Below are 26,500 nucleotides of genomic sequence, written 5' to 3' on the forward strand. Positions count from 1 at the left end.
TTGTTCAAATGCCAAGAGGATGTATTTTACCAGAGCTTATTGTTCAAATGTCAAGAGGATGTATTTTACCAGAGCTTATTGTTCAAATGCCAAGAGGATGTATTTTACCAGAGCTTATTGTTCAAATGTCAAGAGGATGTATTTTACCAGAGCTTATTGTTCAAATGTCAAGAGGATGTATTTTACCAGAGCTTATTGTTCAAATGTCAAGAGGATGTATTTTACCAGAGCTTATTGTTCAAATGTCAAGAGGATGTATTTTACCAGAGCTTATTGTTCAAATGCCAAGAGGATGTATTTTACCAGAGCTTATTGTTCAAATGTCAAGAGGATGTATTTTACCAGAGCTTATTGTTCAAATGTCAAGAGGATGTATTTTACCAGAGCTTATTGTTCAAATGTCAAGAGGATGTATTTTACCAGAGCTTATTGTTCAAATGCCAAGAGGATGTATTTTACCAGAGCTTATTGTTCAAATGTCAAGAGGATGTATTTTACCAGAGCTTATTGTTCAAATGTCAAGAGGATGTATTTTACCAGAGCTTATTGTTCAAATGTCAAGAGGATGTATTTTACCAGAGCTTATTGTTCAAATGTCAAGAGGATGTATTTTACCAGAGCTTATTGTTCAAATGCCAAGAGGATGTATTTTACCAGAGCTTATTGTTCAAATGTCAAGAGGATGTATTTTACCAGAGCTTATTGTTCAAATGCCAAGAGGATGTATTTTACCAGAGCTTATTGTTCAAATGTCAAGAGGATGTATTTTACCAGAGCTTATTGTTCAAATGCCAAGAGGATGTATTTTACCAGAGCTTATTGTTCAAATGCCAAGAGGATGTATTTTACCAGAGCTTATTGTTCAAATGCCAAGAGGATGTATTTTACCAGAGCTTATTGTTCAAATGTCAAGAGGATGTATTTTACCAGAGCTTATTGTTCAAATGTCAAGAGGATGTATTTTACCAGAGCTTATTGTTCAAATGTCAAGAGGATGTATTTTACCAGAGCTTATTGTTCAAATGCCAAGAGGATGTATTTTACCAGAGCTTATTGTTCAAATGTCAAGAGGATGTATTTTACCAGAGCTTATTGTTCAAATGTCAAGAGGATGTATTTTACCAGAGCTTATTGTTCAAATGTCAAGAGGATGTATTTTACCAGAGCTTATTGTTCAAATGTCAAGAGGATGTATTTTACCAGAGCTTATTGTTCAAATGTCAAGAGGATGTATTTTACCAGAGCTTATTGTTCAAATGTCAAGAGGATGTATTTTACCAGAGCTTATTGTTCAAATGTCAAGAGGATGTATTTTACCAGAGCTTATTGTTCAAATGCCAAGAGGATGTATTTTACCAGAGCTTATTGTTCAAATGTCAAGAGGATGTATTTTACCAGAGCTTATTGTTCAAATGCCAAGAGGATGTATTTTACCAGAGCTTATTGTTCAAATGCCAAGAGGATGTATTTTACCAGAGCTTATTGTTCAAATGCCAAGAGGATGTATTTTACCAGAGCTTATTGTTCAAATGTCAAGGCTGAACATTTTTTCTTTCTTGATTTTGAAGTCTTCCACTCGCTCACTCAACTTTCTTTCTTTCTCTCTTCCTCCTTTGGTGCAGTGGGGAAGTTTCTGGGAGGGTCAGGGGGGGTTGGGGGAGCATCTGTGGAGTTTAGTGGGCCAGTGACCTTGCCAAAAAATGAGTTCACCACAAAGCACTGTTTCCCAGAGGAAATATGATGAGGTTTTGGGGTTGAGCCATTGCTTGGAGTTAAAGTTCTAGATGGAAAGGGAATATATAGACAAAGGGAGACAGGGAGGGTAGATGGACAGAGAGAGGGGCGATGGGGGAGGGTAGATGGACAGAGAGAGGGGCGATGGGGAGGGTAGATGGACAGAGAGAGGGGCGATGGGGAGGGTAGATGGACAGAGAGAGGGGCGATGGGGAGGGTAGATGGACAGAGAGAGGGGCGATGGGGAGGGTAGATGGACAGAGAGAGGGGGAGTATACGTAGATGGAGGGAGAGGGTAGATGGAGGGAGAGGGTAGATGGAGGGAGAGGGTAGATGGAGGGAGAGGATAGATGGAGACAGGGTAGACGGGGAGAGGGTAGACGGGGAGAGGGTAGACGGGGAGAGGGTAGACGGAGAGCGGGGAGAGGGTAGACGGAGAGCGAGGGTAGACGGAGAGCGAGGGTAGACGGAGAGCGAGGGTAGACGGAGAGCGAGGGAGGGAGGGAGAGGATAGACTGAGAGGGAGGGAGGGAGAGGGTAGACGGAGAGGGAGGGAGGGAGAGGGTAGACGGAGAGGGAGGGAGAGGGTAGACTGAGAGGGAGGGAGGGAGAGGGTAGACTGAGAGGGAGGGAGGGAGAGGGTAGACTTGAGAGGGAGGGAGGGAGAGGGTAGACTGATAGGGAGGGAGGGAGGGAGAGGGTAGACTGAGAGCGAGGGAGGGAGAAGGTAGATGGGGAGAGGGTAGATGGGGGAGAGGGTAGATGGGGGAGAGGGTAGATGGGGACAGAGGGTAGATGGGGAGATAGGGAGGGAGAGTGTAGATGGGGAGAGAGGGAGGGAGAGGGTAGATGGGGAGAGAGGGAGGGAGAGGGTAGATGGGGAGAGAGGGAGGGAGAGGGTAGATGGAGGCAGAGGGTAGATGGAGAGCGAGGGAGGCAGAGGGTAGATGGAGAGCGAGGGAGGCAGAGGGTAGATGGAGAGCGAGGGAGGCAGAGGGTAGATGGAGAGCGAGGGTAGATACTAGATAGGGGGTACATACTTCCCCTTAGGAGATAACACTAGGAGTAGGCGGAGGGGCTCCAGAGTGTCGCAGCGGTCTAAGGCAATGCATCTCAGTGCTAGAGGTGTCTCTACAGAGACCCTGGTTTCGAATCCAGGCTATATCATAAACGGACGTGATTGGGATTCCCATAGGGCGGTGCACAATTGGCCAAGCGCCGTCCGGGTTTGGCCAGTGTAGGCCGTCGTTGTAAATAAGAATTTGTTCTTAACCTTTTATTTAACTCGGCAAGTCAGGTAGGTTTAAAAAAAAAACATACATGGAGAGAAAGGGAGTGTAGATGGATAGATAAAGGGCGTAAATACTGTAGAAGGAAGAGGGGAGGGTGTAAAGACATAGGCAGAAAGACTGAGGAAGCATTTTGGTGCTGAAACTCACACTGTGATGAATTTGTGTTTATCATTAGTGGTTAGTGTTTGTCTCTGGGGTTTGCCTGGGCCTAGACAGAGTGGCTGAGTGTTATTAGAGACGGGCTGCAGATTGGTAATAATCCTATTTGACACTTTTACCCTAGTTTCTAGCTACAACTATGGCAACTAGCATGCCAGTGTCTATGGCATAAACACTGCTGCTACAATTTCCCTTTGGGTTAATGAGTGTAGTGTAGAGTCATCGTATTGACATTGCATTTAGAATCCCCTATCTATATGTATAAATATGGTCACCGCAGACCTGTTAGATGGATTGCCCCACATCCTAACACTACTGTGTGTCATATGATTTCCTTCTCTCTCTCTATAGGGCTAGCTCACGTGTCCAGTATAAATGCTTTGCTGATTACACGGTAACAAATACATTTTGACATATTTTGAACCCCCGTGACTAGCCACGTATATCCATGTTGCCATGACGATGGGGACATCGATGTGACGTCGGTTGGCGCCTTTTTGGGAGCGGCCGCGATCAACGGCCCATAGTGCTAGCGTTTCACAACGCTGGTGGATTTTCCCCCTTAAAACCCTCCACCGGTGGAGAAAATGGCAGCTGCTGAAATTAGAGCGGACCGTTCCATGAGAAAAACAAGGGGTGGGGTGGGGGGGGGTGTTGCTGGGACTTTATTGGAGTCACCAGCCATAATTGCTTCTCTCTCTCTCTCTCTCTCTCTCTCTCTCTCTCTCTCTCTCTCTCTCTCTCTCTCTCTCTCTCTCTCTCTCTCTCTCTCTCTCTCTCTCTATTCTCTCTGTACTCTCTGTATACTCTCTCTCTCTATACTCTCTCTCTCTCTCTCTCTCTCTCTCTCTCTCTCTCTCTCTCTCTCTATACTCTCTCTATACTCTCTCTGTTCTCTCCATACTCTCTCTGTTCTCTCTCTCTCTATACTCTCTCTGTCTCTCTCTCTCTCTCTCTCTCTGTTCTCTCTCTCTCTCTGTACTCTCTCTCCCTCTCTGTACTCTCTCTCTCTCTCCCTCTGTACTCTCTCACTCTGGGTGAAGACCAACTCTGGGAATGCTCAAATCCCCGCATTAAATGTCAACGAAGACATTTATTTCCATGCACTTGGAGAGATTAGATTTTTATTGCCGCAATTATGTTATTTTAAGAGCCGAAGGCAAAGACCCCAGCGCGTGAGTTAGTTTCTCCTCGCGCCCTAGCTAGCTAAGTGGGGAAGACAACAAAGAAGTGTTATTTTCCATCCTACTACCCTCTTCTTCTTTTTTTCCTTTTTTTTTTCTCTCTCTCTCTCTCTCTCTCTCTCTCTCTCTCTCTCTCTCTCTCTCTCTCTCTCTCTCTCTCGATTCTCTCTCGATTCTCTCTCGATTCTCTCTCTCTCTCGTGATCTCGATTCTCTCTCTCTCTCTCTCTCTCTCGATTCTCTCTCGATTCTCTCTCGATCTCTCTCTCTCTCGTGATCTCGATTCTCTCTCGATTCTCTCTCGATCTCTCTCGATTCTCTCTCTCTCGATTCTCTCGTGATCTCCTTCTCTCTCTCTTGATCTTCCCTCTCTCTCCCTCTACCCCCTCCCCAGTGTTATTGCCCAAGTGGAGAAGCATCACATCTTAGTGAAAATGATTGACCTGTTGATTGCCTCCACGGTGCTGTGACAAAGCCAATCATGAGTCAACTCAGCTGATTACTAAATGAATCCCTTCCTCCCGTTGTCTCATTGATAACCTAGAGATAAGATGGCCCCCATATAGACGGGGGTCACACTTAATCTTTGAAGTTCCACCAAAGGGACCCTCCGAAGTAGCTACTTCCTGTGTTTGCGCCCTGCCTGTCACGCTCTAACACACGTATTGCCCTCCCTGTGGCGCTTTCCCATAGACTACAGTGCATCGTAACCAATCCCTCTCTCTCCCTGTGTTTCCTCCAGCCTCCAGACAACGGGCCTCCTCCTCTCCCCAGCTCGTCTCTCCCAGAGGGCTACTATGAAGAGGCCGTCCCCCTCAGTCCTGGAAAAGCCCCAGAATACATCACCTCCAGTAAGTGTACAAAACACAAACGCACATCCATGTGAATACACACAAACACACACGCACAACGAAAAACACACTTGAAAAGCTAAAGTGAGGACTGAACACAGGTTCACTCACAATGCACCTACACCCGCCCCTGCAGTCAATATCTTACATTTTATTATCCCTCAACGATCTCTCAGACTACGATTCGGACCAGATGAGCAGTTCGTATGAGTCGTATGACGAGGAGGAGGAGGACGGGAAGGGTAGAGGGAAGAAGATGCGACACCAGTGGCCTAGCGAGGAGGCCTCCATGGATCTCGTCAAGGACGCACGCATCTGTGCCTTCCTGCTGCGCAAGAAACGCTTCGGCCAGTGGACCAAGCTGCTCTGTGTCATCAAGGACAACAAGCTGCTGGTATGGAGGCACGCACAGACAGAGAGACACACGGTCACCTTCACACATCAATAGCCACGCGCACCCGGAGATGCACACAAAAACTTGATCCACTGGTTCATTGACCTCTCTCTCTCTCTCTCTCTCTCTCTCTCTCCTCCCTCCTCCAGTGCTACAAGTCATCTAAAGACCAGGCGCCCCAGATGGAGCTAGTGTTATCAGGCTGCAGCATCACACACGTCCCCAAGGACGGCAAGAAGAAGAAACACGAGCTGAAGATAGTGCACCAGGGAGCAGATGCCCTGGTCCTGGCCGTACAGAGCAAAGAGCAGGCTGAGGAGTGGCTCAAGGTAACACAATTACCCGAGACACAGATTATGACATTACAGCGGCGCACTATTGTAGACCGAGTGGTCCAGGTGTAACGGAATGACCCGAGACACCAATTAGGATGTTACAGAGGTTAGCTACGGAGGTTTGCTGTCAGACGATGGTCCCAAGTTACCGCAACACCATTGTAGACGGAGTGCCAGACGAATGTGTGCATTGGATACACTGACAAGTTGGGTAAATCAGAAACGGACTGGTTCTATGGAGATGGGTCACCCTGTCCAGTGCACTCTTTTGGAGTGAGAACAGGACCGAGTGTATTTCCCATCAATCCTGAAGCATGATTCTTCTGGAATGTCTGTCCAGAGGTACAGTACGCCACTGGTTGTTTTTTTTAAGGGAAGAGATTACTTATAACATAATCATATTATGAGAATAACGTCCCCATTGTTTTGCCTTAGCGGATTGACTTTTCTTTCTGGTACTGTGTTAGGGCCCAGATGGTTATTTTGAACAGGTGTTTCTAATGTCTGCACTCTAATGTCAGGATGTTTGCTTAGTATTCGTAGAGCCGTCTCTCTCAGATCTTCCTCTCAGCCCCGCCTCTCCCGGGGACTCCGACAAGCCCGCAAAGCAAACCATCCCGCTGACATCAAACAAAGACCTGTTCTTTTTAGTTTCCCCTCTGCCCCCCCCCCCCCGTATGTTATTCCAAAGACCTTTGAGCTATTCCATTTCAATCGCAGTATGGAAGAGGCCATGGGGGTTCAAATTGAAAGAAACACACATGCACTGACACACATACTCTACAACCCCCCCCCACCTCTTGCTTTCCTGAGATTCCTCTTGGAAACCGTTGTTTATCGTTGAAAACCCATTGTGCCGCTATTTTAAGACCCCCTTTTCCCCTTTTGTTTTTTCATTGCTCCAGTTGCTGAATGCTGCTCCTGCCAATTACATTTCCTGCTCTGTAGTTTACCGACAGGGCCCTTTTTTTGAAACCTTTTCATACAGCACAACGGTCTGTGAAAAACTTTGTTGAAGAGGGCCCCGTTTTAAAAAAAAACCGAGAGGCCTGAGATTTCGCAAGTTTGCGTTTTTTGGCATGGATCTTGTTCTGGAGGCAGCTCTGCAGTGGTCACTTGCTGGCACATCCACAAAGTCATACAATCGGATTTTAAACCCCCACCGTAACCTCCCATTACATTTCTTTCTCTCTGCATTGTTGAGAAGGGTCAGTGAGTAAGCATTTCACTGTTAGTCTACACCTGTTGTTTACGAAGCATGTGATGAATAAAAGTGTGATTTGATTTGAACCCCACTGTTAACCCTAATTGTAGTTTTTCTGAATTCTTTCAATATAGCCAATTTAGACTTTGCAGCTGGTCCATCTAGCGGAAATCGCTCAGTTCTGCCTCCAGGACAAGAATCATCCTATTAAAAGTCAACCTGCGTCTATGGTGGGCCTCTATAGAGCTTTATGTCCGCAGTGAAAAAAGGGGATTAGTCTGATATTTTTGTTCTGATTTGATTAATTCTTCCATATTGTAAATATGGTTGTTTATTGATTCGCTGCAGCGAAGCAGCACTCTCGGGTAGCGCCGAGGTACCTGTGAGCAGAAGTACTGGACTGCGCAGATATACAAACCGAACCACAACATCCATAATTATCGCTCGAGACAGGACATTGTTGCATATTTCGTCAGGTGTCTGTTAAAATGCACTTTAAAACGGCATTGATCCGATACACGTGAGCACGACATAAACGCATGCCTTTCACCCTCACCCCAAACAATCTCTCTGTTTTTAGTTTACTTAATTGACATATGCTTACTTTTTCATGCCCAATGACTCTTGCAATCAGTGCACTCAATTATGAGGCCCGGCTGGCCGTGTTTCGACGTACCCCAAAACAGGAGCATAGAGTGGATGGATTGGAATGAAGTCACATATTTTACCTTCGCATGATTAACTGTACAGTGAGGGAGGAGATATTCTCTTGGCCTGCTCTGCATACAGTTACGCCTGGGGGTGTTTGAGCAGCTCACAGAGCCAAAAAGATTAGAGTGTGGAGCATGTGTTTGGATGTTAGGGCTAGATGTTGCCTAGGACCCTAGAATAAAAGGGATCTGTTTCTCTCTTTTTTTTGTTGTCTTTCCTTAGTTTTTGTCTTTCTTTCTTTCTGGCTTGCTCTGTCTTTCTCACTCTTCCCCGCTCTCTCTTTTCCTCTCTCTGTCTCTGTCTCTCTCCCTGTCTCCCCTACTCTGTTTCTCCATCCAGAGACACAGAGCTTCGATAATAATCACTCTTGCATTTCACATTAAAGATGGAATAATGGATATAAAAGATCTCCGATAAATCCCACCCTAGTCGGAGGATTATGATCCAATACCATGTCCCTGTAAAGAACTGAGCCATGTAAGACTACATTGGTAAATGGAGACGGGACTAGAACAGAGCCTTGAGGCGCACCAAAACAGTTTACTAATGTGAAAACCAGAAATTGTGTGGCTAATGAACTGTGTATGGAATCTAACAGTCCATATAGGGTTGCTACTACCTTTCTAATCCTTTCCAGTGCCTTTTGGTCTCGTGAATTTGATATTTTTCTCCTTGTTTCCTTACCTCATCTCTCCTTTGTCTCTGTAGCGCTCGTCTTCGACATGACCTGCTTTTCTTCCTCTTCTCTACTCGGCCAATGCTAGTAATCTTTCTCTTCCTCCTCTTATTCTCCTCCTCCCTCTCTTTTGTCTTGTGGTAATTATCCCCCTGTTTCTGCAAGCAGGCCTGGTGAGATATAATGTTGCATGTCATATGGTTACTGGTCTGCAGTGGCTGCTTGGCGTCTCACACTGTGTGTTGCCTGTTTGCACTCACAGTCTCGCTCTATAATCACTGTTCAAGTCCTATCCCAGTCAGGCTGTTATGATTGTCCTTTGCTGCCAGTGTTGCCTGAAATCCTTCCTCTGCAATCATCTTGCATTGGGGCCACTCGATGTTTGGCAACACCCGTGTCCTGCACGAGAGTGTGGATGCCTGTATGTGTACACATCAAATCAAACTTTATTTGTCAAATGTGCCGAATATAACAAGTGTAGGTAGACCTTACCTTTGAAATGCTTACTCACAAGCCCTTAACCAACAGTGCAGTTCAAGAAGAGTTAAGAAAATATTTACCAAATCAATTCAAGTAAAAAATAATAAAAAGTAACACAATAAAATAATAACGAGGCTGTATGCGGGGGTACCGGTACCGAGTCGATGTGCGGGGGTACTCGTTAGTCGAGGTAATTTGAACATGTAGGTAGGGGTGAAGTGACTATGCATAGGTAATAAACAGCAAGTAGCAGCAGTGTACAAAACAAATAGGGGGGAGGAGTCAATGTAAATAGTGGCCATTTGAATAATTGTTCAGCAGTATTATGGTTTGGGGGTAGAAGCTGTTGAGGAGTCTTTTGGTCCGGTACCGGTACCGCTTGCCATGCAGTAGCAGAGAAAACAGTCTATGACTTGGGTGGCTGGAGTCTCTGACAATTGTTTGGGCTTTCCTCTGACACGCCTATTATATAGGTCTTGGATGGCAGGAAGCTTGGCTCCAGTGATGTACTGGGCCGTACGCACTACCCTTTGGTAGCGCCTTACGGTCAGATGCCAAGCAGTTGCCATACCAGGCAGTGATGCAACCGGTCAGGATGCTCTCGATAGTGCAGCTATAGAACTTTTTGAGGATCTGGGAACCCATGCCAAATCTTTTCAGTCTTCGGAGGGGGAAAAGGTGTTGTCGTGCCCTCTCCACGACAGTCTTGTGTTTGGACCATGATAGTTCGTTGGTGATGTGGATACCAAGCAACTTGAAGCTCTCGACACGCTCCAACTACAGCCCCGGCGATGTTAATGGCGGCCTGTTCGGTCCACCTTTTCCTGTAGGCCGCGGTCAGCTCTTTTGTCTTACTCACATTGAGGGAGAGGTTGTTGTCCTGGCACCACACTGCCAGGTCTCTGACCTTCTCCCTATAGGCTGTCTCATCGTTGTCTGTGATCAGGCCTACCACTATTGTGTCGTCAGCACAATAGCAAACTTAATGATGGTGTTGGAGTCGTGTTTGGCCAGTCATGGGTGAACAGGGAGTACAGTAGGGGACTAAGTACACACCTCTGAGGGGCCCCAGTGTTGTTGATCAGCGCGACAAACGTGTTGTTGCCTACTCTTACCACCTGGGGGCGGCCCGTCAGGAAGTCCAGGATCCAGTTGCAGAGGGCGGTGTTTAGTCCCAGGATCATTAGCTTATTGATGAGCTTTGAGGGCACTATGCTGTTGAACGCTGAGCTATAGTCAATGAACAGCATTCTCACCTAGGTGTTCCTTTACACCATGGATCTTTATCCATGTACATGCAGTATAGTATGCATGGTGTTAAAGTATAGGTTGTCACTCACAATAAGAACACTGCCATTCACAGATTCAGCAGAGAAGAATTTTTTCCAGTTATATGCCACAAATGTTTATGGCACTAGATTGATGTGAAGCATATATGAAGAGTATTCTCCCAGATATAACAAAACACCCCTCTATTGGCAGATGACGAAAGTCCTTAAGCCCTCCAAACCCAACCATTTCGCCACACCCGCAATAGCATCTGCTAAATATGTGTGACCAATAACATTTGATTTGATTTTATCTGTATAATATTATATAAACTGTGTGATTTGCCTCTCCCTGATGGCAGATAGGGAGACATTTAGTTCATGTCTGTCCCAATCGTTCCAGCAACGCTCTGGCTAGGGCCAAAACCATGGAGCCCAGCCACAGCCTGTAATTTCCCTGCAGAGCCAATTATGTTCGCTCCCAGCCAAAGCCAATGAACTGTGGTGAGCAGAGACGCTGAGAAGAACTCCACTGCGGGGACAGACGCGGATGGTTTTGAAGGGTTGTGTGTGTGTGTGGGTGTTTTGAGGGTTGTTTGTGTGTGTGCGCGCCCGCATACCTGCGTGCGCGTACGTGCTCGTGTACGTGTTGCCTGTCTCCACAGTAGTCCCCAAGTCACCCCTCGCAGGTTAACCTAGCATAGCATTATCATTCATTCACTCGCTGCTCATGTGTCAATGATATTGACTCAATATGGTGGTGGTTGTGCTGTTGATGGGTTGCCAGGTCGGAGGTTCTGCGAGGTCATGTTGATCCAAACTGGCGGCCCGTCCACGCCCCCATGAAATGTGTGGATATCCCTGGATGTGCCGTTCTGAATGGGCGTGTTACATAACACAATTGTTGCGTCTCACAATGGATGCGACAATGGCAATCTACCAATGGCTGTCATCAAGTACTGTACAGCTATCTGTGTACCGAGCCGTTGCCCTTTTCCCCCGCAACTTTTCCGTCAGTCATGTTGCGTGTGTTTCATACTGCGTGTGTTTCATACTGCGTGTGTTTCATACTGCGTGTGTTTCATACTGCGTGTGTTTCATACTGCGTGTGTTTCATACTGCACGATGATCCATCTGCTGATGTAACATGTTTTTGAAATGAAATGCATTGTCGTTGACATGACCTGTTCAATCTAGCTCCCATGCTTGAAATGAGCATGAACTGATGACGCATTGTTGTAACTAAACAGTGCTGTCTTTGTGTGTTTGGTCTTCCTCTTCCTGTAGGTGATGAGGGAGGTGTGCAGCAACGGAGGGGACTCAGACGGAGCAGGCGCCGGGTCTCCTGTACACAAGCCCGACCTGGAGAAGGTAAGGAGCAGAACGCCGGGTCAGGCACAGAAAGACACACTTGCACACACCAGCGAGACGCAAAACTCAGAATCAAAACGAACGTGTGCACAAACACATAAACGTGAAGGTAAGGACATACGTACATACATAGTTTATAGTTTATATACACTTAGTCATTAACTTGTTTTTCAACCCCCCCACAAATTTCTTGTTAACAAACTATAGTTTTGGCAAGTCTGTTAGGGGCATCTACTTTGTGCATGACACAAGTCATTTTTCCAATAATTGTTTACAGACAGATGATTTCACTTATATTTCAGTGTATCACAATTCCAGTGGGTCAGAAGTTTACATACACTAAGTTTACTGTGCCTTTAAACAGCTTGGCAAACACTGGAAAATAATGTCATGACTTTAGAAGCTTCTGATAGGCTAATTCACATCATTTGAGTCACTTGGATGTGTACCTGTGGATGTATTTCAAGGCCTACCTAAAAGTGCCTCTTGGATTGACATAATGGGAAAATCAAAAGAAATCAGCCAAGACCTCCAAGATGTCTGGTTCATTCTTGGGAGCAATTTCCAAATGGCTGAAGCTACCACGTTTATCTGTACAAACAATAGTATGCAAGTATAAACACCATGGGACCACGCAGCCATCATACCGCTCAGGAAAGAGACACGTTCTGTCTCCTAGAGATGAACGTACTTTGGTACGAAAGGTGCAAATCAATCCCAGAACAACAGCAAAGGACCCTGTGAAGATGCTGGAGGAAACACGTACAAAAGTATCTATATCCACAGTAAAACGAGTCCTATAATCGACATAACCTGAAAGGCCGCTCAGCAAGGAAGAAGCCACTGCTCCAAAACCAACATTAAAATGCCAGACTACGGTTTGCAACTGCACATTGGGACAACGATCATTCTTTTTGGGGAAATGTCCTCTGGTCTGGGTTGCTGCAGGAGGGACTGGTGTACTTCACAAAATAGATGGCGTCATGAGGAAGAAACATTATGTGGCTATATTGAAGCAACATTTCAAGACATCAGTCAGGAAGTTGAAGCTTGGTCGCAAATGGGACTTCAAAATGGACCCCAAGCATACTTCCAAAGTTGTGGCAAAATGGCTTAAAGACAACAAGGTATTGGAGTGGCCATCACAAAGCCCTGACCTCAATCCTATAGAAAATGTGTGGGCAGAACTGAAAAAGCGTGTGTGAGCAAGGAGGCCTACAAACCTGACTCGGTTACACCAGCTCTGTCAGGAGGAATGGGACAAAATTCATCCAACTTATTGCGGGAAGCTTGTGGAAGGATGCCCGAAACGTTTGACCCAAGTTAAACAACTTAAAGGCAATGCTACCAAATACGAATTGAGTGTATGTAAACTTCAGTCCCACTGGGAATGTGATGAAAGAAAAAGCTTAAATAAATAATTCTCTCTGCTATTATTCTGACATTTCACATTCTTCAAATAAAGTGGTGATCCCAACTGACCTAAGACAGGGCATTTATACTAGGATTAAATGTCAGGAATTGAGAAACTGAGTTCAAATGTATTTGGCCAAGGTGTATGTAAACTTCTGACTTCAAGTGTGTGTGTGTGTGTGTGTGTGTGTATATATATATATATATATATATATATATATATATATTTTGAGTGTCACTCCAAATCCAGACCTCCATGAGTTGATAAATTTGATTTCCATTGATCATTTTTGTGTGATTTTGTTGTATATTTATACACTGCTCAAAAAAATTGAGGGAACACTTAAACAACACAATGTAACTCCAGGTCATTCACACTTCTGTGAAATCAAACTGTCCACTAAGGAAGCAACACTGATTGACAATAAATTTCACATGCTGTTGTGCAAATGGAATAGACAACAGGTGGAAATTATAGGCAATTAGCAACACACCCCCAATAAAGGAGTGGTTCTGCAGGTGATAACCACAGACCACTTCTCAGTTCCTATGCTTTCTGGCTGATGTTTTGGTCACTTTTGAATGCTGGCGGTGCTTTCAACCCACACAAGTGGCTCGGGTAGTGCGGCTCATCCAGGATGTAACATCAATGCGAGCTGTGGCAAGGTTTGCTGTGTCTGTCAGCGTAGTGTCCAGAGCATGGAGGCGCTACCAGGAGACAGGCCAGTACATCAGGAGACGTGGAGGAGGCCGTAGGAGGGCAACAACCCTGCAGCAGGACCACTTCCTCCGCCTTTGTGCAAGGAGGAACAGGAAGAGCACTGCCAGATCCCTGCAAAATGACCTCCAGCAGGCCACAAATGTGCATGTGTCTGCTCAAACGGTCAGAAACAGACTCCATGAGGCTGGAATGAGGGCCCGACGTCCGCAGGTGGGGGTTGTGCTTCCAGCCCAACACCGTGCAGGACGTTTGGCATTTACCAGAGAACACCAAGATTGGCAAATTCGCCACTGGTGGCTTGTGCTCTTCACAGTTGAAAGCAGGTTCACACTGAGCACATGTGACAGACGTGACAGTCTGGAGACACCGTGGAGAACGTTCTGCTGCCTGCAACATCCTCCAGCATGACCAGTTTGGTGGTTGGTCAGTCATGGTGTGGGGTGGCATTTCTTTGGGGGGCCACACAGCCCTTCATGTGCTCGCCAGAGGTAGCCTGACTGCCATTAGGTACCGAGATGAGATCCTCAGACCCCTTGTGAGACCATATGCTAGTGCGGTTGGCCCTGGGTTCCTCCTAATGCAAGACAATGCTAGACCTCATGTGGCTGGAGTGTGTCAGCAGTTCCTGCAAGAGGAAGGCATTGATGCTATGGACTGGCCGGCCCGTTCCCCAGACCTAAATCCAATTGAGCACATCTGGGACATCATGTCTCGCTCCATCCACCAACGCCACGTTGCACCACAGACTGTCCAGGAGTTGGCGGATGCTTTAGTCTAGGTCTAGGAGGAGATCCCTCAGGAGACCATCCGCCACCTCATCAGGAGCATGCCCAGGCGTTGTAGGGAGGCCATACAGGCACGTGGAGGCCACACACACTACTGTGCCTCATTTGGACTTGTTTTAAGGACATTACATCAAAGTTGGATCAGTCTGTAGTGTGGTTTTCCACTTTAATTTTGAGTGTGACTCCAAATCCAGACCTCCATGGGATGATACATTTGATTTCCATTGATCATTTTTGTGTGATTTTGTTGTCGGCACATTCAACTATATAAAGAAAAAAGTATTTAATAAGAATATTTCATTCATTCAGGTCTAGAATGTGTTATTTTAGTGTTCCCTTTATTTTTTTGAGCAGTGCACACGCACACATATCCCTGTATGCTGCCATAGGGCCCCTCGCCTGTGTTCCCTAATAACAAGCAGGATGCCAGGGCAGCACATTGCAGTAAAAGCTGTAATTGTTGTGCCAAATAGCACTTAATTACAACTCTGGCACAGTGTGTGTAGGGAGGTGAAGGAAGAGTGTGTTATTGGATTTCAATAGCCTGGAGAAAACAGGTAAACTTACTGGAACTGTTGGAGCCTTATTGTACAGAGCTTGTGTGTGTGTGTGTGTGTGTGTGTGTGTGTGTGTGTGTGTGTGTGTGTGTGTGTGTGTGTGTGTGTGTGTGTGTGTGTGTGTGTGTGTGTGTGTGTGTGTGTGTGTGTGTGTGTGTGTGTGTGTGTGTGTGTGTGTGTGTGTGTGTGTGTGTGTGTGTGTGTACGGTGGTGGAAAATTAGGCAGATCAGAAGGAGTTTAATGACAAACCGCTCCCTAGCTGGCACAGTACACAGAAGCCTAGCCTAATTATTTCAACCATAACATGTTGCAGATGCTCTCCGAGATTCTCTGTGGGTACAGTGTGTGTTTTATGTATATGGTTGTGTGTGTGCGTCTCTGTATTTCTCTCTCTCTCTCTCGCTCTGTGTCTGCGTGTGTGTTTGTCTGTTTTTATATTTCTGTCTGCACGTGTACCACCCTGCCTCCCACTGCTGGCTTGCCTCTGAAGCTGAACAGGTTTGGTCCGGGTCGGTCCCTCGATGGGAGACCAGTTGCTGCTAGAATTGGTTTTGGAGGGCCAGTAGGAGGCACTCTTTCCTCTGTTCTAATTATTATTTGTTTTTTAATGCCCCAGGGCAGTGATTGGGAGCGTTGCCCCGTGTAGGCTTTCGCCTTTCGGATGGGACGTTAAACGGTTGTCCTGACACACTGTGGTCACTGAAGAACACATGGCACTTATTGTTAACCCCGGTGTCCTGGCTAAATTCCCAATCTGGCCCTCATACCATACTCATGGCCACCTAATCATCCCCAGCTTCCAATGAGCTCATTCACCCCCCCCCCCCCTCCTCTCCCCTGTAACTATCCCCAAGGTTGTCGCTGTAAATGAGAATGTGTTCTTGGTCAACTTGCCTGTAAAATAAGGGTTAAATATATGTTTTTAAAAATGTAAATATCTGTCTAACAGTTCTAACTCCTCCATTGCAGAAGGTGTCATGTGATAGGCCGAGCTCAGATGGCGAGCCGCCCCATGAGAACGGACACACCGTCACCGACTGTAAGGACCAAGGTGAGACCAGGGAATGGTCTGGAATACTTTGATAGCTACACGAAGTACAGCACATCATCCTGGGTTAATGGCATTCTGGTTTTGAACACACACTCTTGATATTGGTGTGAAAGAATCTCTTCTCAATTGGACTTTCCCTTGGTTCAATACTGTCCCCCTGGAATTTAAATGAGTAATGGCATGTAAGTCATGTTTTAGCTCTAGATTCATATTCTTTATCCTTTAGTCTTCAAGATGCACTATGCAGAAATCGCTCTGCCATTTATTTCCTAGTTGCTAGAATTTTAGTTGTTTTGAGTCATTTCAGTGACAAAAACAAGCAAGTTTTGTGTAGGGAATCATTGTACCATCTAAACCGCTGTGAAATATATTATATATATATATATATATATATAAGCTGGTGTTCAAAGCCGAAAGTAATAGAGCAAAAACTAAACTTAAGACCGGGAAGCATAGAAATAGAGCACATAGAACGGATCTATCACTTTTTTAGACGTTCGTTCAAAGGAGAATGACGGATCTATAACACACTTTTCTATGTGAATTTGGTCAGGTCGACCAAAAAGTTACATACAGTATTGCAGCTTTAATGCTCATGAAGCCTTGTGTTTCTTCAGCGTTGACCCAGCTGTAAATCCCTCTATACTCTATGTTGATTGGAGATGGGGTGTATTTTCTTCAGGGTCAGAGCAGCTTGTGTGTTCAGGGGAGTATGATTGAGATTAGCTACAGCAACAATGGACTTGAGCATTTGGATTTATTCCATGTTTAGTTGATATGGAAACTTTTTTCCATATCTAAATAGCAGGATGGGATTATTCAGCGTCTGCTTGTTCGACAAGCTCAATTCCGCGGGGTTCACATGTTCATTTAACTTGTCGAGACCTCTTGTTTGGATTCTCTGGAATTTAGAGCTGTTTGTGTTTGGTTTCATTACGCACAAACCAACGCACGCAGACTCTCTCGCTCTCTCTCCCCAGGCTGTGATTAATAGACCTGTGTCTAATAGTTTGCATATCACAGCTGGGAAACCGTGATTGTTGTGGAAATATGCACACGATCTCTGACTGATGGCCTTTGACAGATTGCTGTAAGTCTATGCATTTGTTGTGCTCCCTCTGGTGAGACCAATTGTGAGTGTATTATGATACTGCCCTCTGTAGGATTGGAGGGGTAATGCTGCTTGGCTACCACTTTTATTCATCAATTATTATTTGATGCCCAATCCCAAATTGACCCATATCCCCTACCCCTATATGCACTTCATGTAGAACTAAGACTATGGTAAAGCTCCACAATGCCCTCTGATAGGCTAGGTTGAATATTTGTCATATTGCTTGCACTCCTCCAATCCTCTCATATCTAGTTCCCACGGAGTAGGGTTGGGTGGTGGTTTGAGTCCATACACTATGTCACCAGTGGCGAGCCAGTGGTTGATGATATCACCTCATATCTCTACAGTACCACTGCATCTCCAAGCCAAACAACTACCACAGACCCACTCTTCTCACACCATTTCACCCAAGCTGCCCACTTTCTGAGGGGAGAAAAACGAGTCTCCAAACCCCCTTTTTCAGCTTAATCAGCCACATTCCTTCCATGGCTGGTAAGAAGCGAACTTGACTCAGTGGAATCAAATTAGCCTGATCAGAGAGTTTCCCCCCTGTCTTTCACGGCAAAAAGAAGAGGAAAATTATTATAATCATTCAAAGTGAAGCTCTTTCACACATGTGTGTCTGGCTCCCTACCTTAGGCCCGAAGTCTAGTGTGTGTGTGTGTGTGTGTGTGTGTGGCAGAAATGGCCACATATTTGATAAGATTTGTCGCCTTGGTAGATATCATCACTATCAGGGTAACGGGATTTGAGTTGATTCCTGCAGGGCAGCGGAGGTGTGTGTGTCTTACGTCTGTCTGCGTCTCTCTGTGTGTGTGTCAGCGTAAGCGTCTGTCTGCAGAAGCACTCCAGACTCCGAGCGTCAGCTGCTTCACTACAATGACATCATTCACAGGGAATTTTGCACCCCTGCCTCAGAAAACCCCTCTCTTCTTTCTGTCTCACTATTGTGTCCGTCTCCACAAAGGAAAATGGGACCTCCACAACTTTGTGAAGGGGGAGTTATACTATATTCTGTAGTAATTAATGGATATTGACAGGTAATAATGTACATGGGTATGATGCAGATAATCGAACTCTGCAGATATTGGGAGAATTTTTAAATATTGCCGTTTTCTTAAGACAAAAGCTTATAGGAATATGCACTACTTTCTAGTCAGTGAATCTCCCTGTCACACACTATACAATACAAATAATTTTATGGCCATTTCCATCATCTCTTCTCAACTATGTGACGTCTATTCTTGTCATTCTGTCTGTGGCTCATCTCTCGTTTACCCTTCTGGCAGTTTCCAGAGTGGATCTCTTCGACCAAACCCTGCTCACCGCAGACCACACAATCCAAACAACCCTCAGACGACCAGCAGCTTTTCTATTCAGACACACAGAGAGACAGGCTTTATGACCGGGTTTAGTCCAGTTTAGCGGTATTTACAGGAGAATGTGCACTGTCATTGTGCCTGTGGGCCTCTTTGGTTAGTAGAATTGAGGCCTAATTACTGACCTAAATATTCAAATAATATGACAATCTGGTCAAATAGCTGATGTAATATTTTTTTCATTCGTAAAGGTGAAATTAAAGGTGAAATTACCTTGATGAAATTACCTAGCTCTCTGACATTGCATGTCTCTCTTTGCTCTTTCACTCCCTCTCTCTCTCTTTTCCTCCTCTCTTCCTCTCCCTCTCTCTTTATCTCTCTCTCTCTCAGGTAAAGGAAAGAAGGACTCTCAGAAGAGTCAGAAGGGAGGCACGCTGGGAAAAGGGGCGGGAAAGAAGATAACTAAGATCATTGGCCTGGGCAAAAAGAAGCCGTCCACTGACGAACAGACCTCTTCAGCCGAAGAGGACATACCCACCTGTGGTAAGACACCTCTTAGGGGTTAGAGCACATCTGGGGTTTAGAGGTCAACCTACAGTGGCAAGAAAAAGTATGTGAACACTTTGGAAATACCTGGATTTCTGCATAAAATGGTCATAAAATTTGATCTGATCTTCATCTAGGTCACATCAATAGACAAACACAGTCTGCTTAAACTAATAACACACAGACAATTATACATGTTCATGTCTTTATTGAGCACACCGTGTAAAGATTCACAGTGCAGGGTGGAAAAGTATGTGAACCCTTGGATTTAATAACTGGTTGACCCTCCTTTGGCAGCAATAACCTCAACCAAACGTTTTCTGTGGTTGCGGATCAGATCTGCACAACGGTCAGAAGGAATTTTTGACCACCAACTGTTTCAGTTTCGCAATATTCTTGGAGTGTCTGGTGTGACCTGCTCTTTTGAGGTCATGCCACAGCATCTCAATCGGGTTGAGGTTAGGACTCTGACTGGGCCACTCCAGAAGGCATATTTTCTTCTGTTGAAGCCATTCTGTTGTTCATTTACTTCTGTGTTTTGGGTCGTTGTCCTGTTGCATCACCCAACTTCTGTTTACCTTCAATTGGCGGACAGCCTAACATTCTCCTGCAAAATGTCATGATAAACTTGGGAATTTATTTTTCCGCCTATGACAGCAAGCTGTCCAGGCCCTGAGGCAACAAAATAGCCACAAAACATGATGCTCCCTCCACCATACTTTACAGTTGGGATGAGGTTTTGATGTTGGTGTGCTGTGCCTTTTTTTTCTCCACGCATAGTGTTGTGTTGTTCCTTCCAACAACTCAACTGTTTCATCTGTCCACAGAATATTTTGCCAGTAGCGCTGTGGAACATCCAGGAGTGCTTTTGCAAACTTCAGACGTGCAACAATGTTTTTCGGGGCATCAGTGGCTTCTACCGGTGTGTCCTCCCATGAACACCATTCTTGTTTAGTGTTTTACTTATCGTAGACTTGTCAACAGAGATTTCTGTCTTTAGCTGACACTCCAGGATTCGTCTCAACCACATTGAGTGTTCTGCGCTGTGCTCTTGCAGTCATCTTTGCAGGACTGCCACTCCTAAGGAGAGTAGCAACAGTGCTGAACTTTCTCCATTTATAGACAATTTGTCTTACCGTGGACTGATGCACATCAAGGCTTTTCGAGATACTTTTGTAACCCCTTCCAGCTTTATGCAAGTCAACAATTCTTAATCATAGGTCTTCTGAGATCTCTTTTTTTCGAGGCATGGTTCACATCAGGCAATGCTTCTTGTGAATAACAAACTCACATTTTTTGTGTTTTTATAGGGCAAGGCAGCTTTAACCAACATCTCTAATCTTGTCTCATTGATTGGACTCCAAGTTAGCTGACTCCTGACTCCAATTAGCTTTTGGAGAAGTCATTAGCCTAGGGGTTCAAACTTTTTCCAACCTACTGTCATGTCGCTGGCCTGGGGGTAGGTTTATGACAGTCATAAATACCTCTTCCCCCCTTTTTCCTCTCTCTACCCTACTGATGTGACTATTGAAAATCCCTTGGGGAAATGAACCATATTTTGGTAATCCGACCAGTTGAACATATGCGTTGGCACTTAATGAATATGATGTCAGTTCGGTTGTCATCTGAAACATTCTCCTCAATGATAGGTTGACATAAACGGTACAGTGGAAAGTCTACACATTATAGTTATCAGATTCACATGGAATTGTTGTGCAATTTAAATGTTTGGATATAAAATTATTGGTGAAAAGATTCAATGTAATTATAGCTCCCAAATGAGAGATTTGGGTTTTCATAAGGTTAGGGCTCTGCTCAAACAGTGGCCCGTTCCCGGTGAAGAGACATGGGTTATAAAACTATGAAAACACACCCTTCTCCCTCCACTATATAAAACCTTGATGAAAAATGTAACCTCCTGTTAGAAGGACTAGCATGTCAACTACAGAACTAAGCCAACCTCAGCGCGAGCTTTGGTTGTGAATGGTATGAACTTTGAACTCTTATTCACTAAAGAATTGAGACATCCTAGCCGTTGAGTTAGCACCAGCAGCTAAAAACATGGGCTAGGAAAGGACAGATGGAGTATCCCATCTACCACCGAACGACGACACTACAACGTTTCCCGTTCACCACCAGAGACACTCTTCAAAGGACTCTGTTGAGCAACACGGCCATCCATCTACCACCAAACTATTGAAGTGCAGCTCAGAGTAAATATTTATTGCATTTTCCTTTTCCAAATGGGCGGTAATTTAGAATGCATAAAATACTGTATTTACGATAGAGTAGCTGCCTACGGTCCGGTAGAGACATCGCATCTCCCTTTGTTCCTCAGTCTTCCCACTCTTTCACTCAAATCCAGCCCCCTTTTCTTTGTGTAACCAGCTGTCATATCTGTTCCGTCTGCTAAGGACGTTTTCCTTTATGACATAATTTGTTATCAATGTACGATTCATTCTGTGTATATGTAATTCTGTGTGATTGATGAGGTATTTAGTAAATTAACAATTAAACCCAATTTTGTATTGCTGATTCAACTTGTTAACCAGGGTTCGTGAAGATATCTGAAAGTTGTAAATTCTTGTTTCAGACTGAAATAAGGTGATGATTAATATTGACTGCTATTGATGTAAAATATTACTAGGTCTATAAGAGTTTATTCGGAAGATAACAGCTCTATAAATATTATTTTGTGGTGCCCCGACTTTCTAGTTAATTACATTTACATGATAAGCTCAATCAGGTAATATTAATTACAGAGAAAGGATTTTATAGAATAGCGACACGACACTACACTGTGCATGTTTAAATTATGTATTCAATATAGACAAGAAAAATACAATAATTTGTGTGTTTAGTTTAAGCACACTATGTTTGTCTATTGTTGTTACTTAGATGAAGATCAGATCAAATTTGATGAACAATTCATGCAGAAATCCAGGTAATTCCAAAGGGTTCACATACTTTTTCTTGCCACTGTATATAAAGGGTGGATTTGGTTGTATAGGTATTTGTTATATAGAGGGCTTATAGAACGTATGGGGAAATGTCTTGAATGAGAACAGCCAGAACTGCAGCTATAGACTCATTTTCTGGTCTGCTGTTTTGCTATTCGCCATTTTACCCCACCCTTTTGTCCTAACTGGTCCGTCTTGTCTGATTGACAGGCTACCTGAACGTGATGTCCAACAACCGCTGGCGTGAGCGTTGGTGTCGTCTGAAGGACAACCAGCTGTTGCTCCATAAGGACCGCGCTGACCTGAAGACCCATATGGCCAGCCTGCCCCTCCGAGGCTGCGAGGTCAGCCCAGGGCTGGACTCCAAACACCCCTTCGCCTTCCGCCTGCTCCGCAATGGACAGGAGGTGGCTGTACTGGAGGTAGGTTGGCGGTCAATTGGCTCGGGGTGGAGGTTAGTCTTAGGTTCAGATCTAGGATCAGCTTACCCTCGCTAACTCTGAACCTTCGTGGTCATCAGGTCTGACCTTAAATCAGTGTCGTTGGGCAATTTTGTCCTACGGCACTGTGAAGTGCTAATGTTGTAGTGATAGTACGGATTGGATGGAAAGAAATTATCTCTTGTTTTATCATTTTTTGTTGTTGTTGAAGTTTATACATCGGTACACCTGTTTTCTAAACCAATAAATATATAGATACTAGTTTCTTTAAATTAGCGTAATAATCTCTTACCCACCTCTCCTCTTCTCTCCAGGCATCCTCCTCTGAGAGTATGGGTCGGTGGTTGGGGGTGCTGCTCGCTGAGACTGGTTCCACCACAGACCCTGCTGCCCTGCACTACGACTACATAGACGTAGAGACTACCGCTAACGTCATCCAGCTGGCCAAGCAGTCCTTCTGGTTAGACACACACACACATACACGCGTGCGCGCACACCCACTGCCGTTTGTCCCTCATCAATCTACACACGATACCACATAATGACAAAGCAGAAACAGGTTTTTAGAAATATTACATTTTCGTACTTTGTTGAAGCACCTTCGGCAGCAATTACAGCCTCGAGTCTTTTGGGGTATGATGCTACAAGCTTGGCACACCTGTATTTGGGGAGTTTCTCCCATTCTTCTCTGCAGATCCTCTCAAGCTCTGTGAGGTTGGATGGGGAGCGTTGCTGCACAGCTATTTTTAGCTCTCTCCAGAGATGTTAGATTGGGTTCAAGTCTGGGCTCTGGCTGGGCTACTCAAGGACATTCAGAGACTTGTCCCGAAGCCACTCTTTCATTGTCTTGGCTGTGTACTTAGGGTTCTTGCCCTGTTAGAAGGTGAACCTTTGCTCCAGTCTGAGGTCCTGAGTGCTCTGGGGCAGGTTTTCATCAAGGATCTGTCTGTACGTTGCTCCGTTCATCTTACCCTCAATCCTGACTGGTCTCCCAGTCCCTGCCTCTGAAGAACATCCCCACAGCATGATGCTGCCACCATGCTTCTCTGTAGGGATGGTGCCAGGTTTCTTCCAGACATGACACTTGGCCTTCAGGCCAAAGAGTTCAATCTTGGTTTCATCAGACCAGAGAATCTTGTTTCTCATGGTCTGAGGTGCCTTTTGGTAAACTCCAAGCAGGCTGTCATGTGCCTTTCACTGAGAAGTGGCTTCTGTCTGGCCACTCTACCATAAAGGCCTGATTGGTGGAGTGCTGGTGAGATGGTTATCCTTCTGGAAGATTCTCCCATCTCCACAGAGGATCTCTGGAGCTCAGGTTCTTGGTTACCTCCCTGACCAAGGACCTTCTCCCCCGATTGCTCAGTTTGGCCGGGCGGCCAGCTCTAGCAAGAGTCTTATTTGTTCCAAACTTCCATTTAAGAATGATGAAGGCCACTGTGTTCTTGGGGACCGTCAATGGTGCAGACATTTTTTGCTACCCTTCCCCAGATCTGTGCCTCGACACAATCCTGTCTCGAAGCTCTACGGACAATCCCTTCGACCTTGTGGCTTGGTTTTTGCTCCGACACGGACATTCAACTGTGTGACCTTATATAGACAGGTGTGTGCCTTTCCAAATCATGACCAAGGCGGACTCCAATCAAGTCTATTTCGCTTGTCATTATGGGGTATTGTGTTTCTCATCTATCTAATCAATTTTAGAATAAGACTGTAACATAACAAAATATGGAAAAATGGTCTGAATACTTTCTGAATGCACCGTACTTATCACCCTATTGGGGATCTCAGAAATAGCTCATCTTTTTGGGGGCAGATAATGTATGTTTTTGAATCTCAAAAAGTATGTGTGTTGTTCCCTCAGCCGCTCAGACCCCCATTCAGTTAGGAATGGACATCTCTGGACCAATTTATTTCCCGCTCTCTGGCCATTTGATGTGTCACTCTGACCAAGAGGGGTTTCACAAAAGCACTGTGTGCAGGCCAGTCCTCCCCACACAATAACACGATACACTTTGCAAGGGCTGGATGAAGCGTCTGCATACCCAAGGGAGCACTAAATGTCTGAACTGTTATTTGTATGATGCTGGCAATATATGAGACCGCCATACACCGAGTGTACAAAACATTAAGAACACCTGCTCTGCCCATTAAATAGGCTGACCAGGTGAATCCAGGCGAAAGTTATGATCCCTTATTAAGGTCACTTCCTAAATCCACTTCAGTCAGTGTAGATGTAGGGGAGGAGACATGTTAAAAAAATATATTTTTAAGCTTCGATATAATTGAGACATGGATTGTGTGTGTGTGCCATTGAGGCTGAATGGGCAAGACGAAGCATTTAAGTGCCTTTGAACAGGGTATGGTAGTAGGCGCCAGACGCAACAGTTTGTGTCAAGAACTGCAACGCTGCTGTGTTTTTCACGCGCAACAGTTTCCCGTGTGCATCAAGAATGGTCCACCACCCAAAGCACATCCAGCCAACTTGACACAACTGAGGGAAGCAATTAGAGTCAATATGGGGCCAGCATCTCTGTGGAAACGCTTTCGACACCTTGTAGCTTCCATGCCTTGAGTAAATGAGGCTGTTCAGAGGGCAAAAGTGGAGGGTGCAACTCATAAGGAAGGTGACCTTAATGTTTTGTACACTCAGTGTAAGTGTCCAGCTATAAAGGTCCTTCAACGGACAAACCTCTCCATATTCCCCACTAGACTCCACGTGTTATATAAGCGCATTACTTTTGGACTGTAACAACCTTTTATATGTCGATTCCCTGATGTATTATCACTCACTCATGGATATGTGCATTTTCTCCTCAGCTTCACTAGTAAGCGCGTTGTATCTCCCAACCCCTATCTGGACAACCCTGTGAACGGTTATGCCTGCCCCTCTGGAATGGCACTGCACTATGATGATGTGCCCATCAATGGAACGGTAAGGACACACACACACACACACGCACGCACTGAGAAAACAAACAAATTAGCGCACATATTTCTGCAATATCTCAGTAACTATTATATCTGGATGCTGCGCTGCTTGTGATGGCTTGCATCGGGTATCTTTCTGTTTCTCTTCCTCTTTCTCACTCTAATCCGACTTTGATTAATAATTGTGCAAGTGCTTTCCTCTGCTCTAGCTCACTTTTCTGTAACAATAACAACCCTTTGGCTTCCTAACTTTTTTTTTTCTCCCCTTTTCCTGACTTCTTTTTTTGCTCTTTTTCAAATGTACTCCTTCCCTTTATTCCCTTTTCATGTCCTTGTTTCTCTTATTTTTCTTTCTCTTTATTTCCTTTAATCTCCTCCTCCGTTTCCTCTCCTCTCTGCATGCCTACCTCTAACATAAGGACCCAGAGGCGTTATACTCCAGCCCTGCCACCGGAGGGCGACGTCTGAGAGAGGAGGTGTTGTATGAGGATGCTGACCTCTATGAGAACATGCCTTCGCCCAAGCTGGCCGCCCGCTACTCCCCCAAGCCCAGCCGCCTAGCCTCTTCCTCCAACCACTGCAAAACCCCTGGCCCTGTTAAATCCAAATTCCTCTCCTCCTCTTCCTCAGCTAACACTAACACTAAAGCCGGTACTCAGGTGACTAACGCTCTGCTGTCTTAACATTTACGCAACCTTAATTAACACTGTGTACTTTTCTGTCATCTTAAAGGGATAGTTCACCTCAAATTCAAAGTTCAAATCGTCTAAAGTCGAGTCTCTTATGGCATTTGTTGTATAGATCCTGCTATATGCATTAATCAAAATCTCAAGGCCTTAAACCCAAATTATTGGGAGAGATTGACAGCATCTGAATTCCATCTAATAACTTTGATTTTGGAGTTAGCTCTCCCTTTAACATGTTGTATGCGCAGTGTTCACCTGCTCTTTCCATGACATAGACTGACCAGGTGAATCCAGGAGAAATCTATGATCCCTTCATTGATG

At 45.1% G+C, this 26,500-nt stretch overlaps 1 protein-coding gene across 4 annotated transcripts in view; it reads left to right on the forward strand.

Moving 5' to 3' along the window:
- The window catches only part of afap1 (actin filament associated protein 1), a 128,200-nt gene that overhangs the window by 94,132 nt on the left and 7,568 nt on the right, over window positions 1–26,500 (forward strand). For 3 of the 4 annotated variants that reach the window (XM_046318989.1, XM_046318987.1, XM_046318988.1), the window contains 10 exons: window positions 5,111–5,219; window positions 5,396–5,613; window positions 5,763–5,942; window positions 11,575–11,658; window positions 16,105–16,186; window positions 19,010–19,162; window positions 22,336–22,547; window positions 22,880–23,025; window positions 25,383–25,497; window positions 25,913–26,152. In XM_046318989.1, coding sequence (XP_046174945.1) covers window positions 5,111–5,219; window positions 5,396–5,613; window positions 5,763–5,942; window positions 11,575–11,658; window positions 16,105–16,186; window positions 19,010–19,162; window positions 22,336–22,547; window positions 22,880–23,025; window positions 25,383–25,497; window positions 25,913–26,152 — 1,539 coding nt within the window. The remainder of the gene's footprint in view (window positions 1–5,110; window positions 5,220–5,395; window positions 5,614–5,762; window positions 5,943–11,574; window positions 11,659–16,104; window positions 16,187–19,009; window positions 19,163–22,335; window positions 22,548–22,879; window positions 23,026–25,382; window positions 25,498–25,912; window positions 26,153–26,500) is intronic. The other variant, XM_046318990.1, reaches the window with a different exon arrangement.

The sequence above is a fragment of the Oncorhynchus gorbuscha genome, linkage group LG21, assembly GCF_021184085.1.
Source record: "Oncorhynchus gorbuscha isolate QuinsamMale2020 ecotype Even-year linkage group LG21, OgorEven_v1.0, whole genome shotgun sequence".
NCBI lineage: Eukaryota > Metazoa > Chordata > Actinopteri > Salmoniformes > Salmonidae > Oncorhynchus > Oncorhynchus gorbuscha.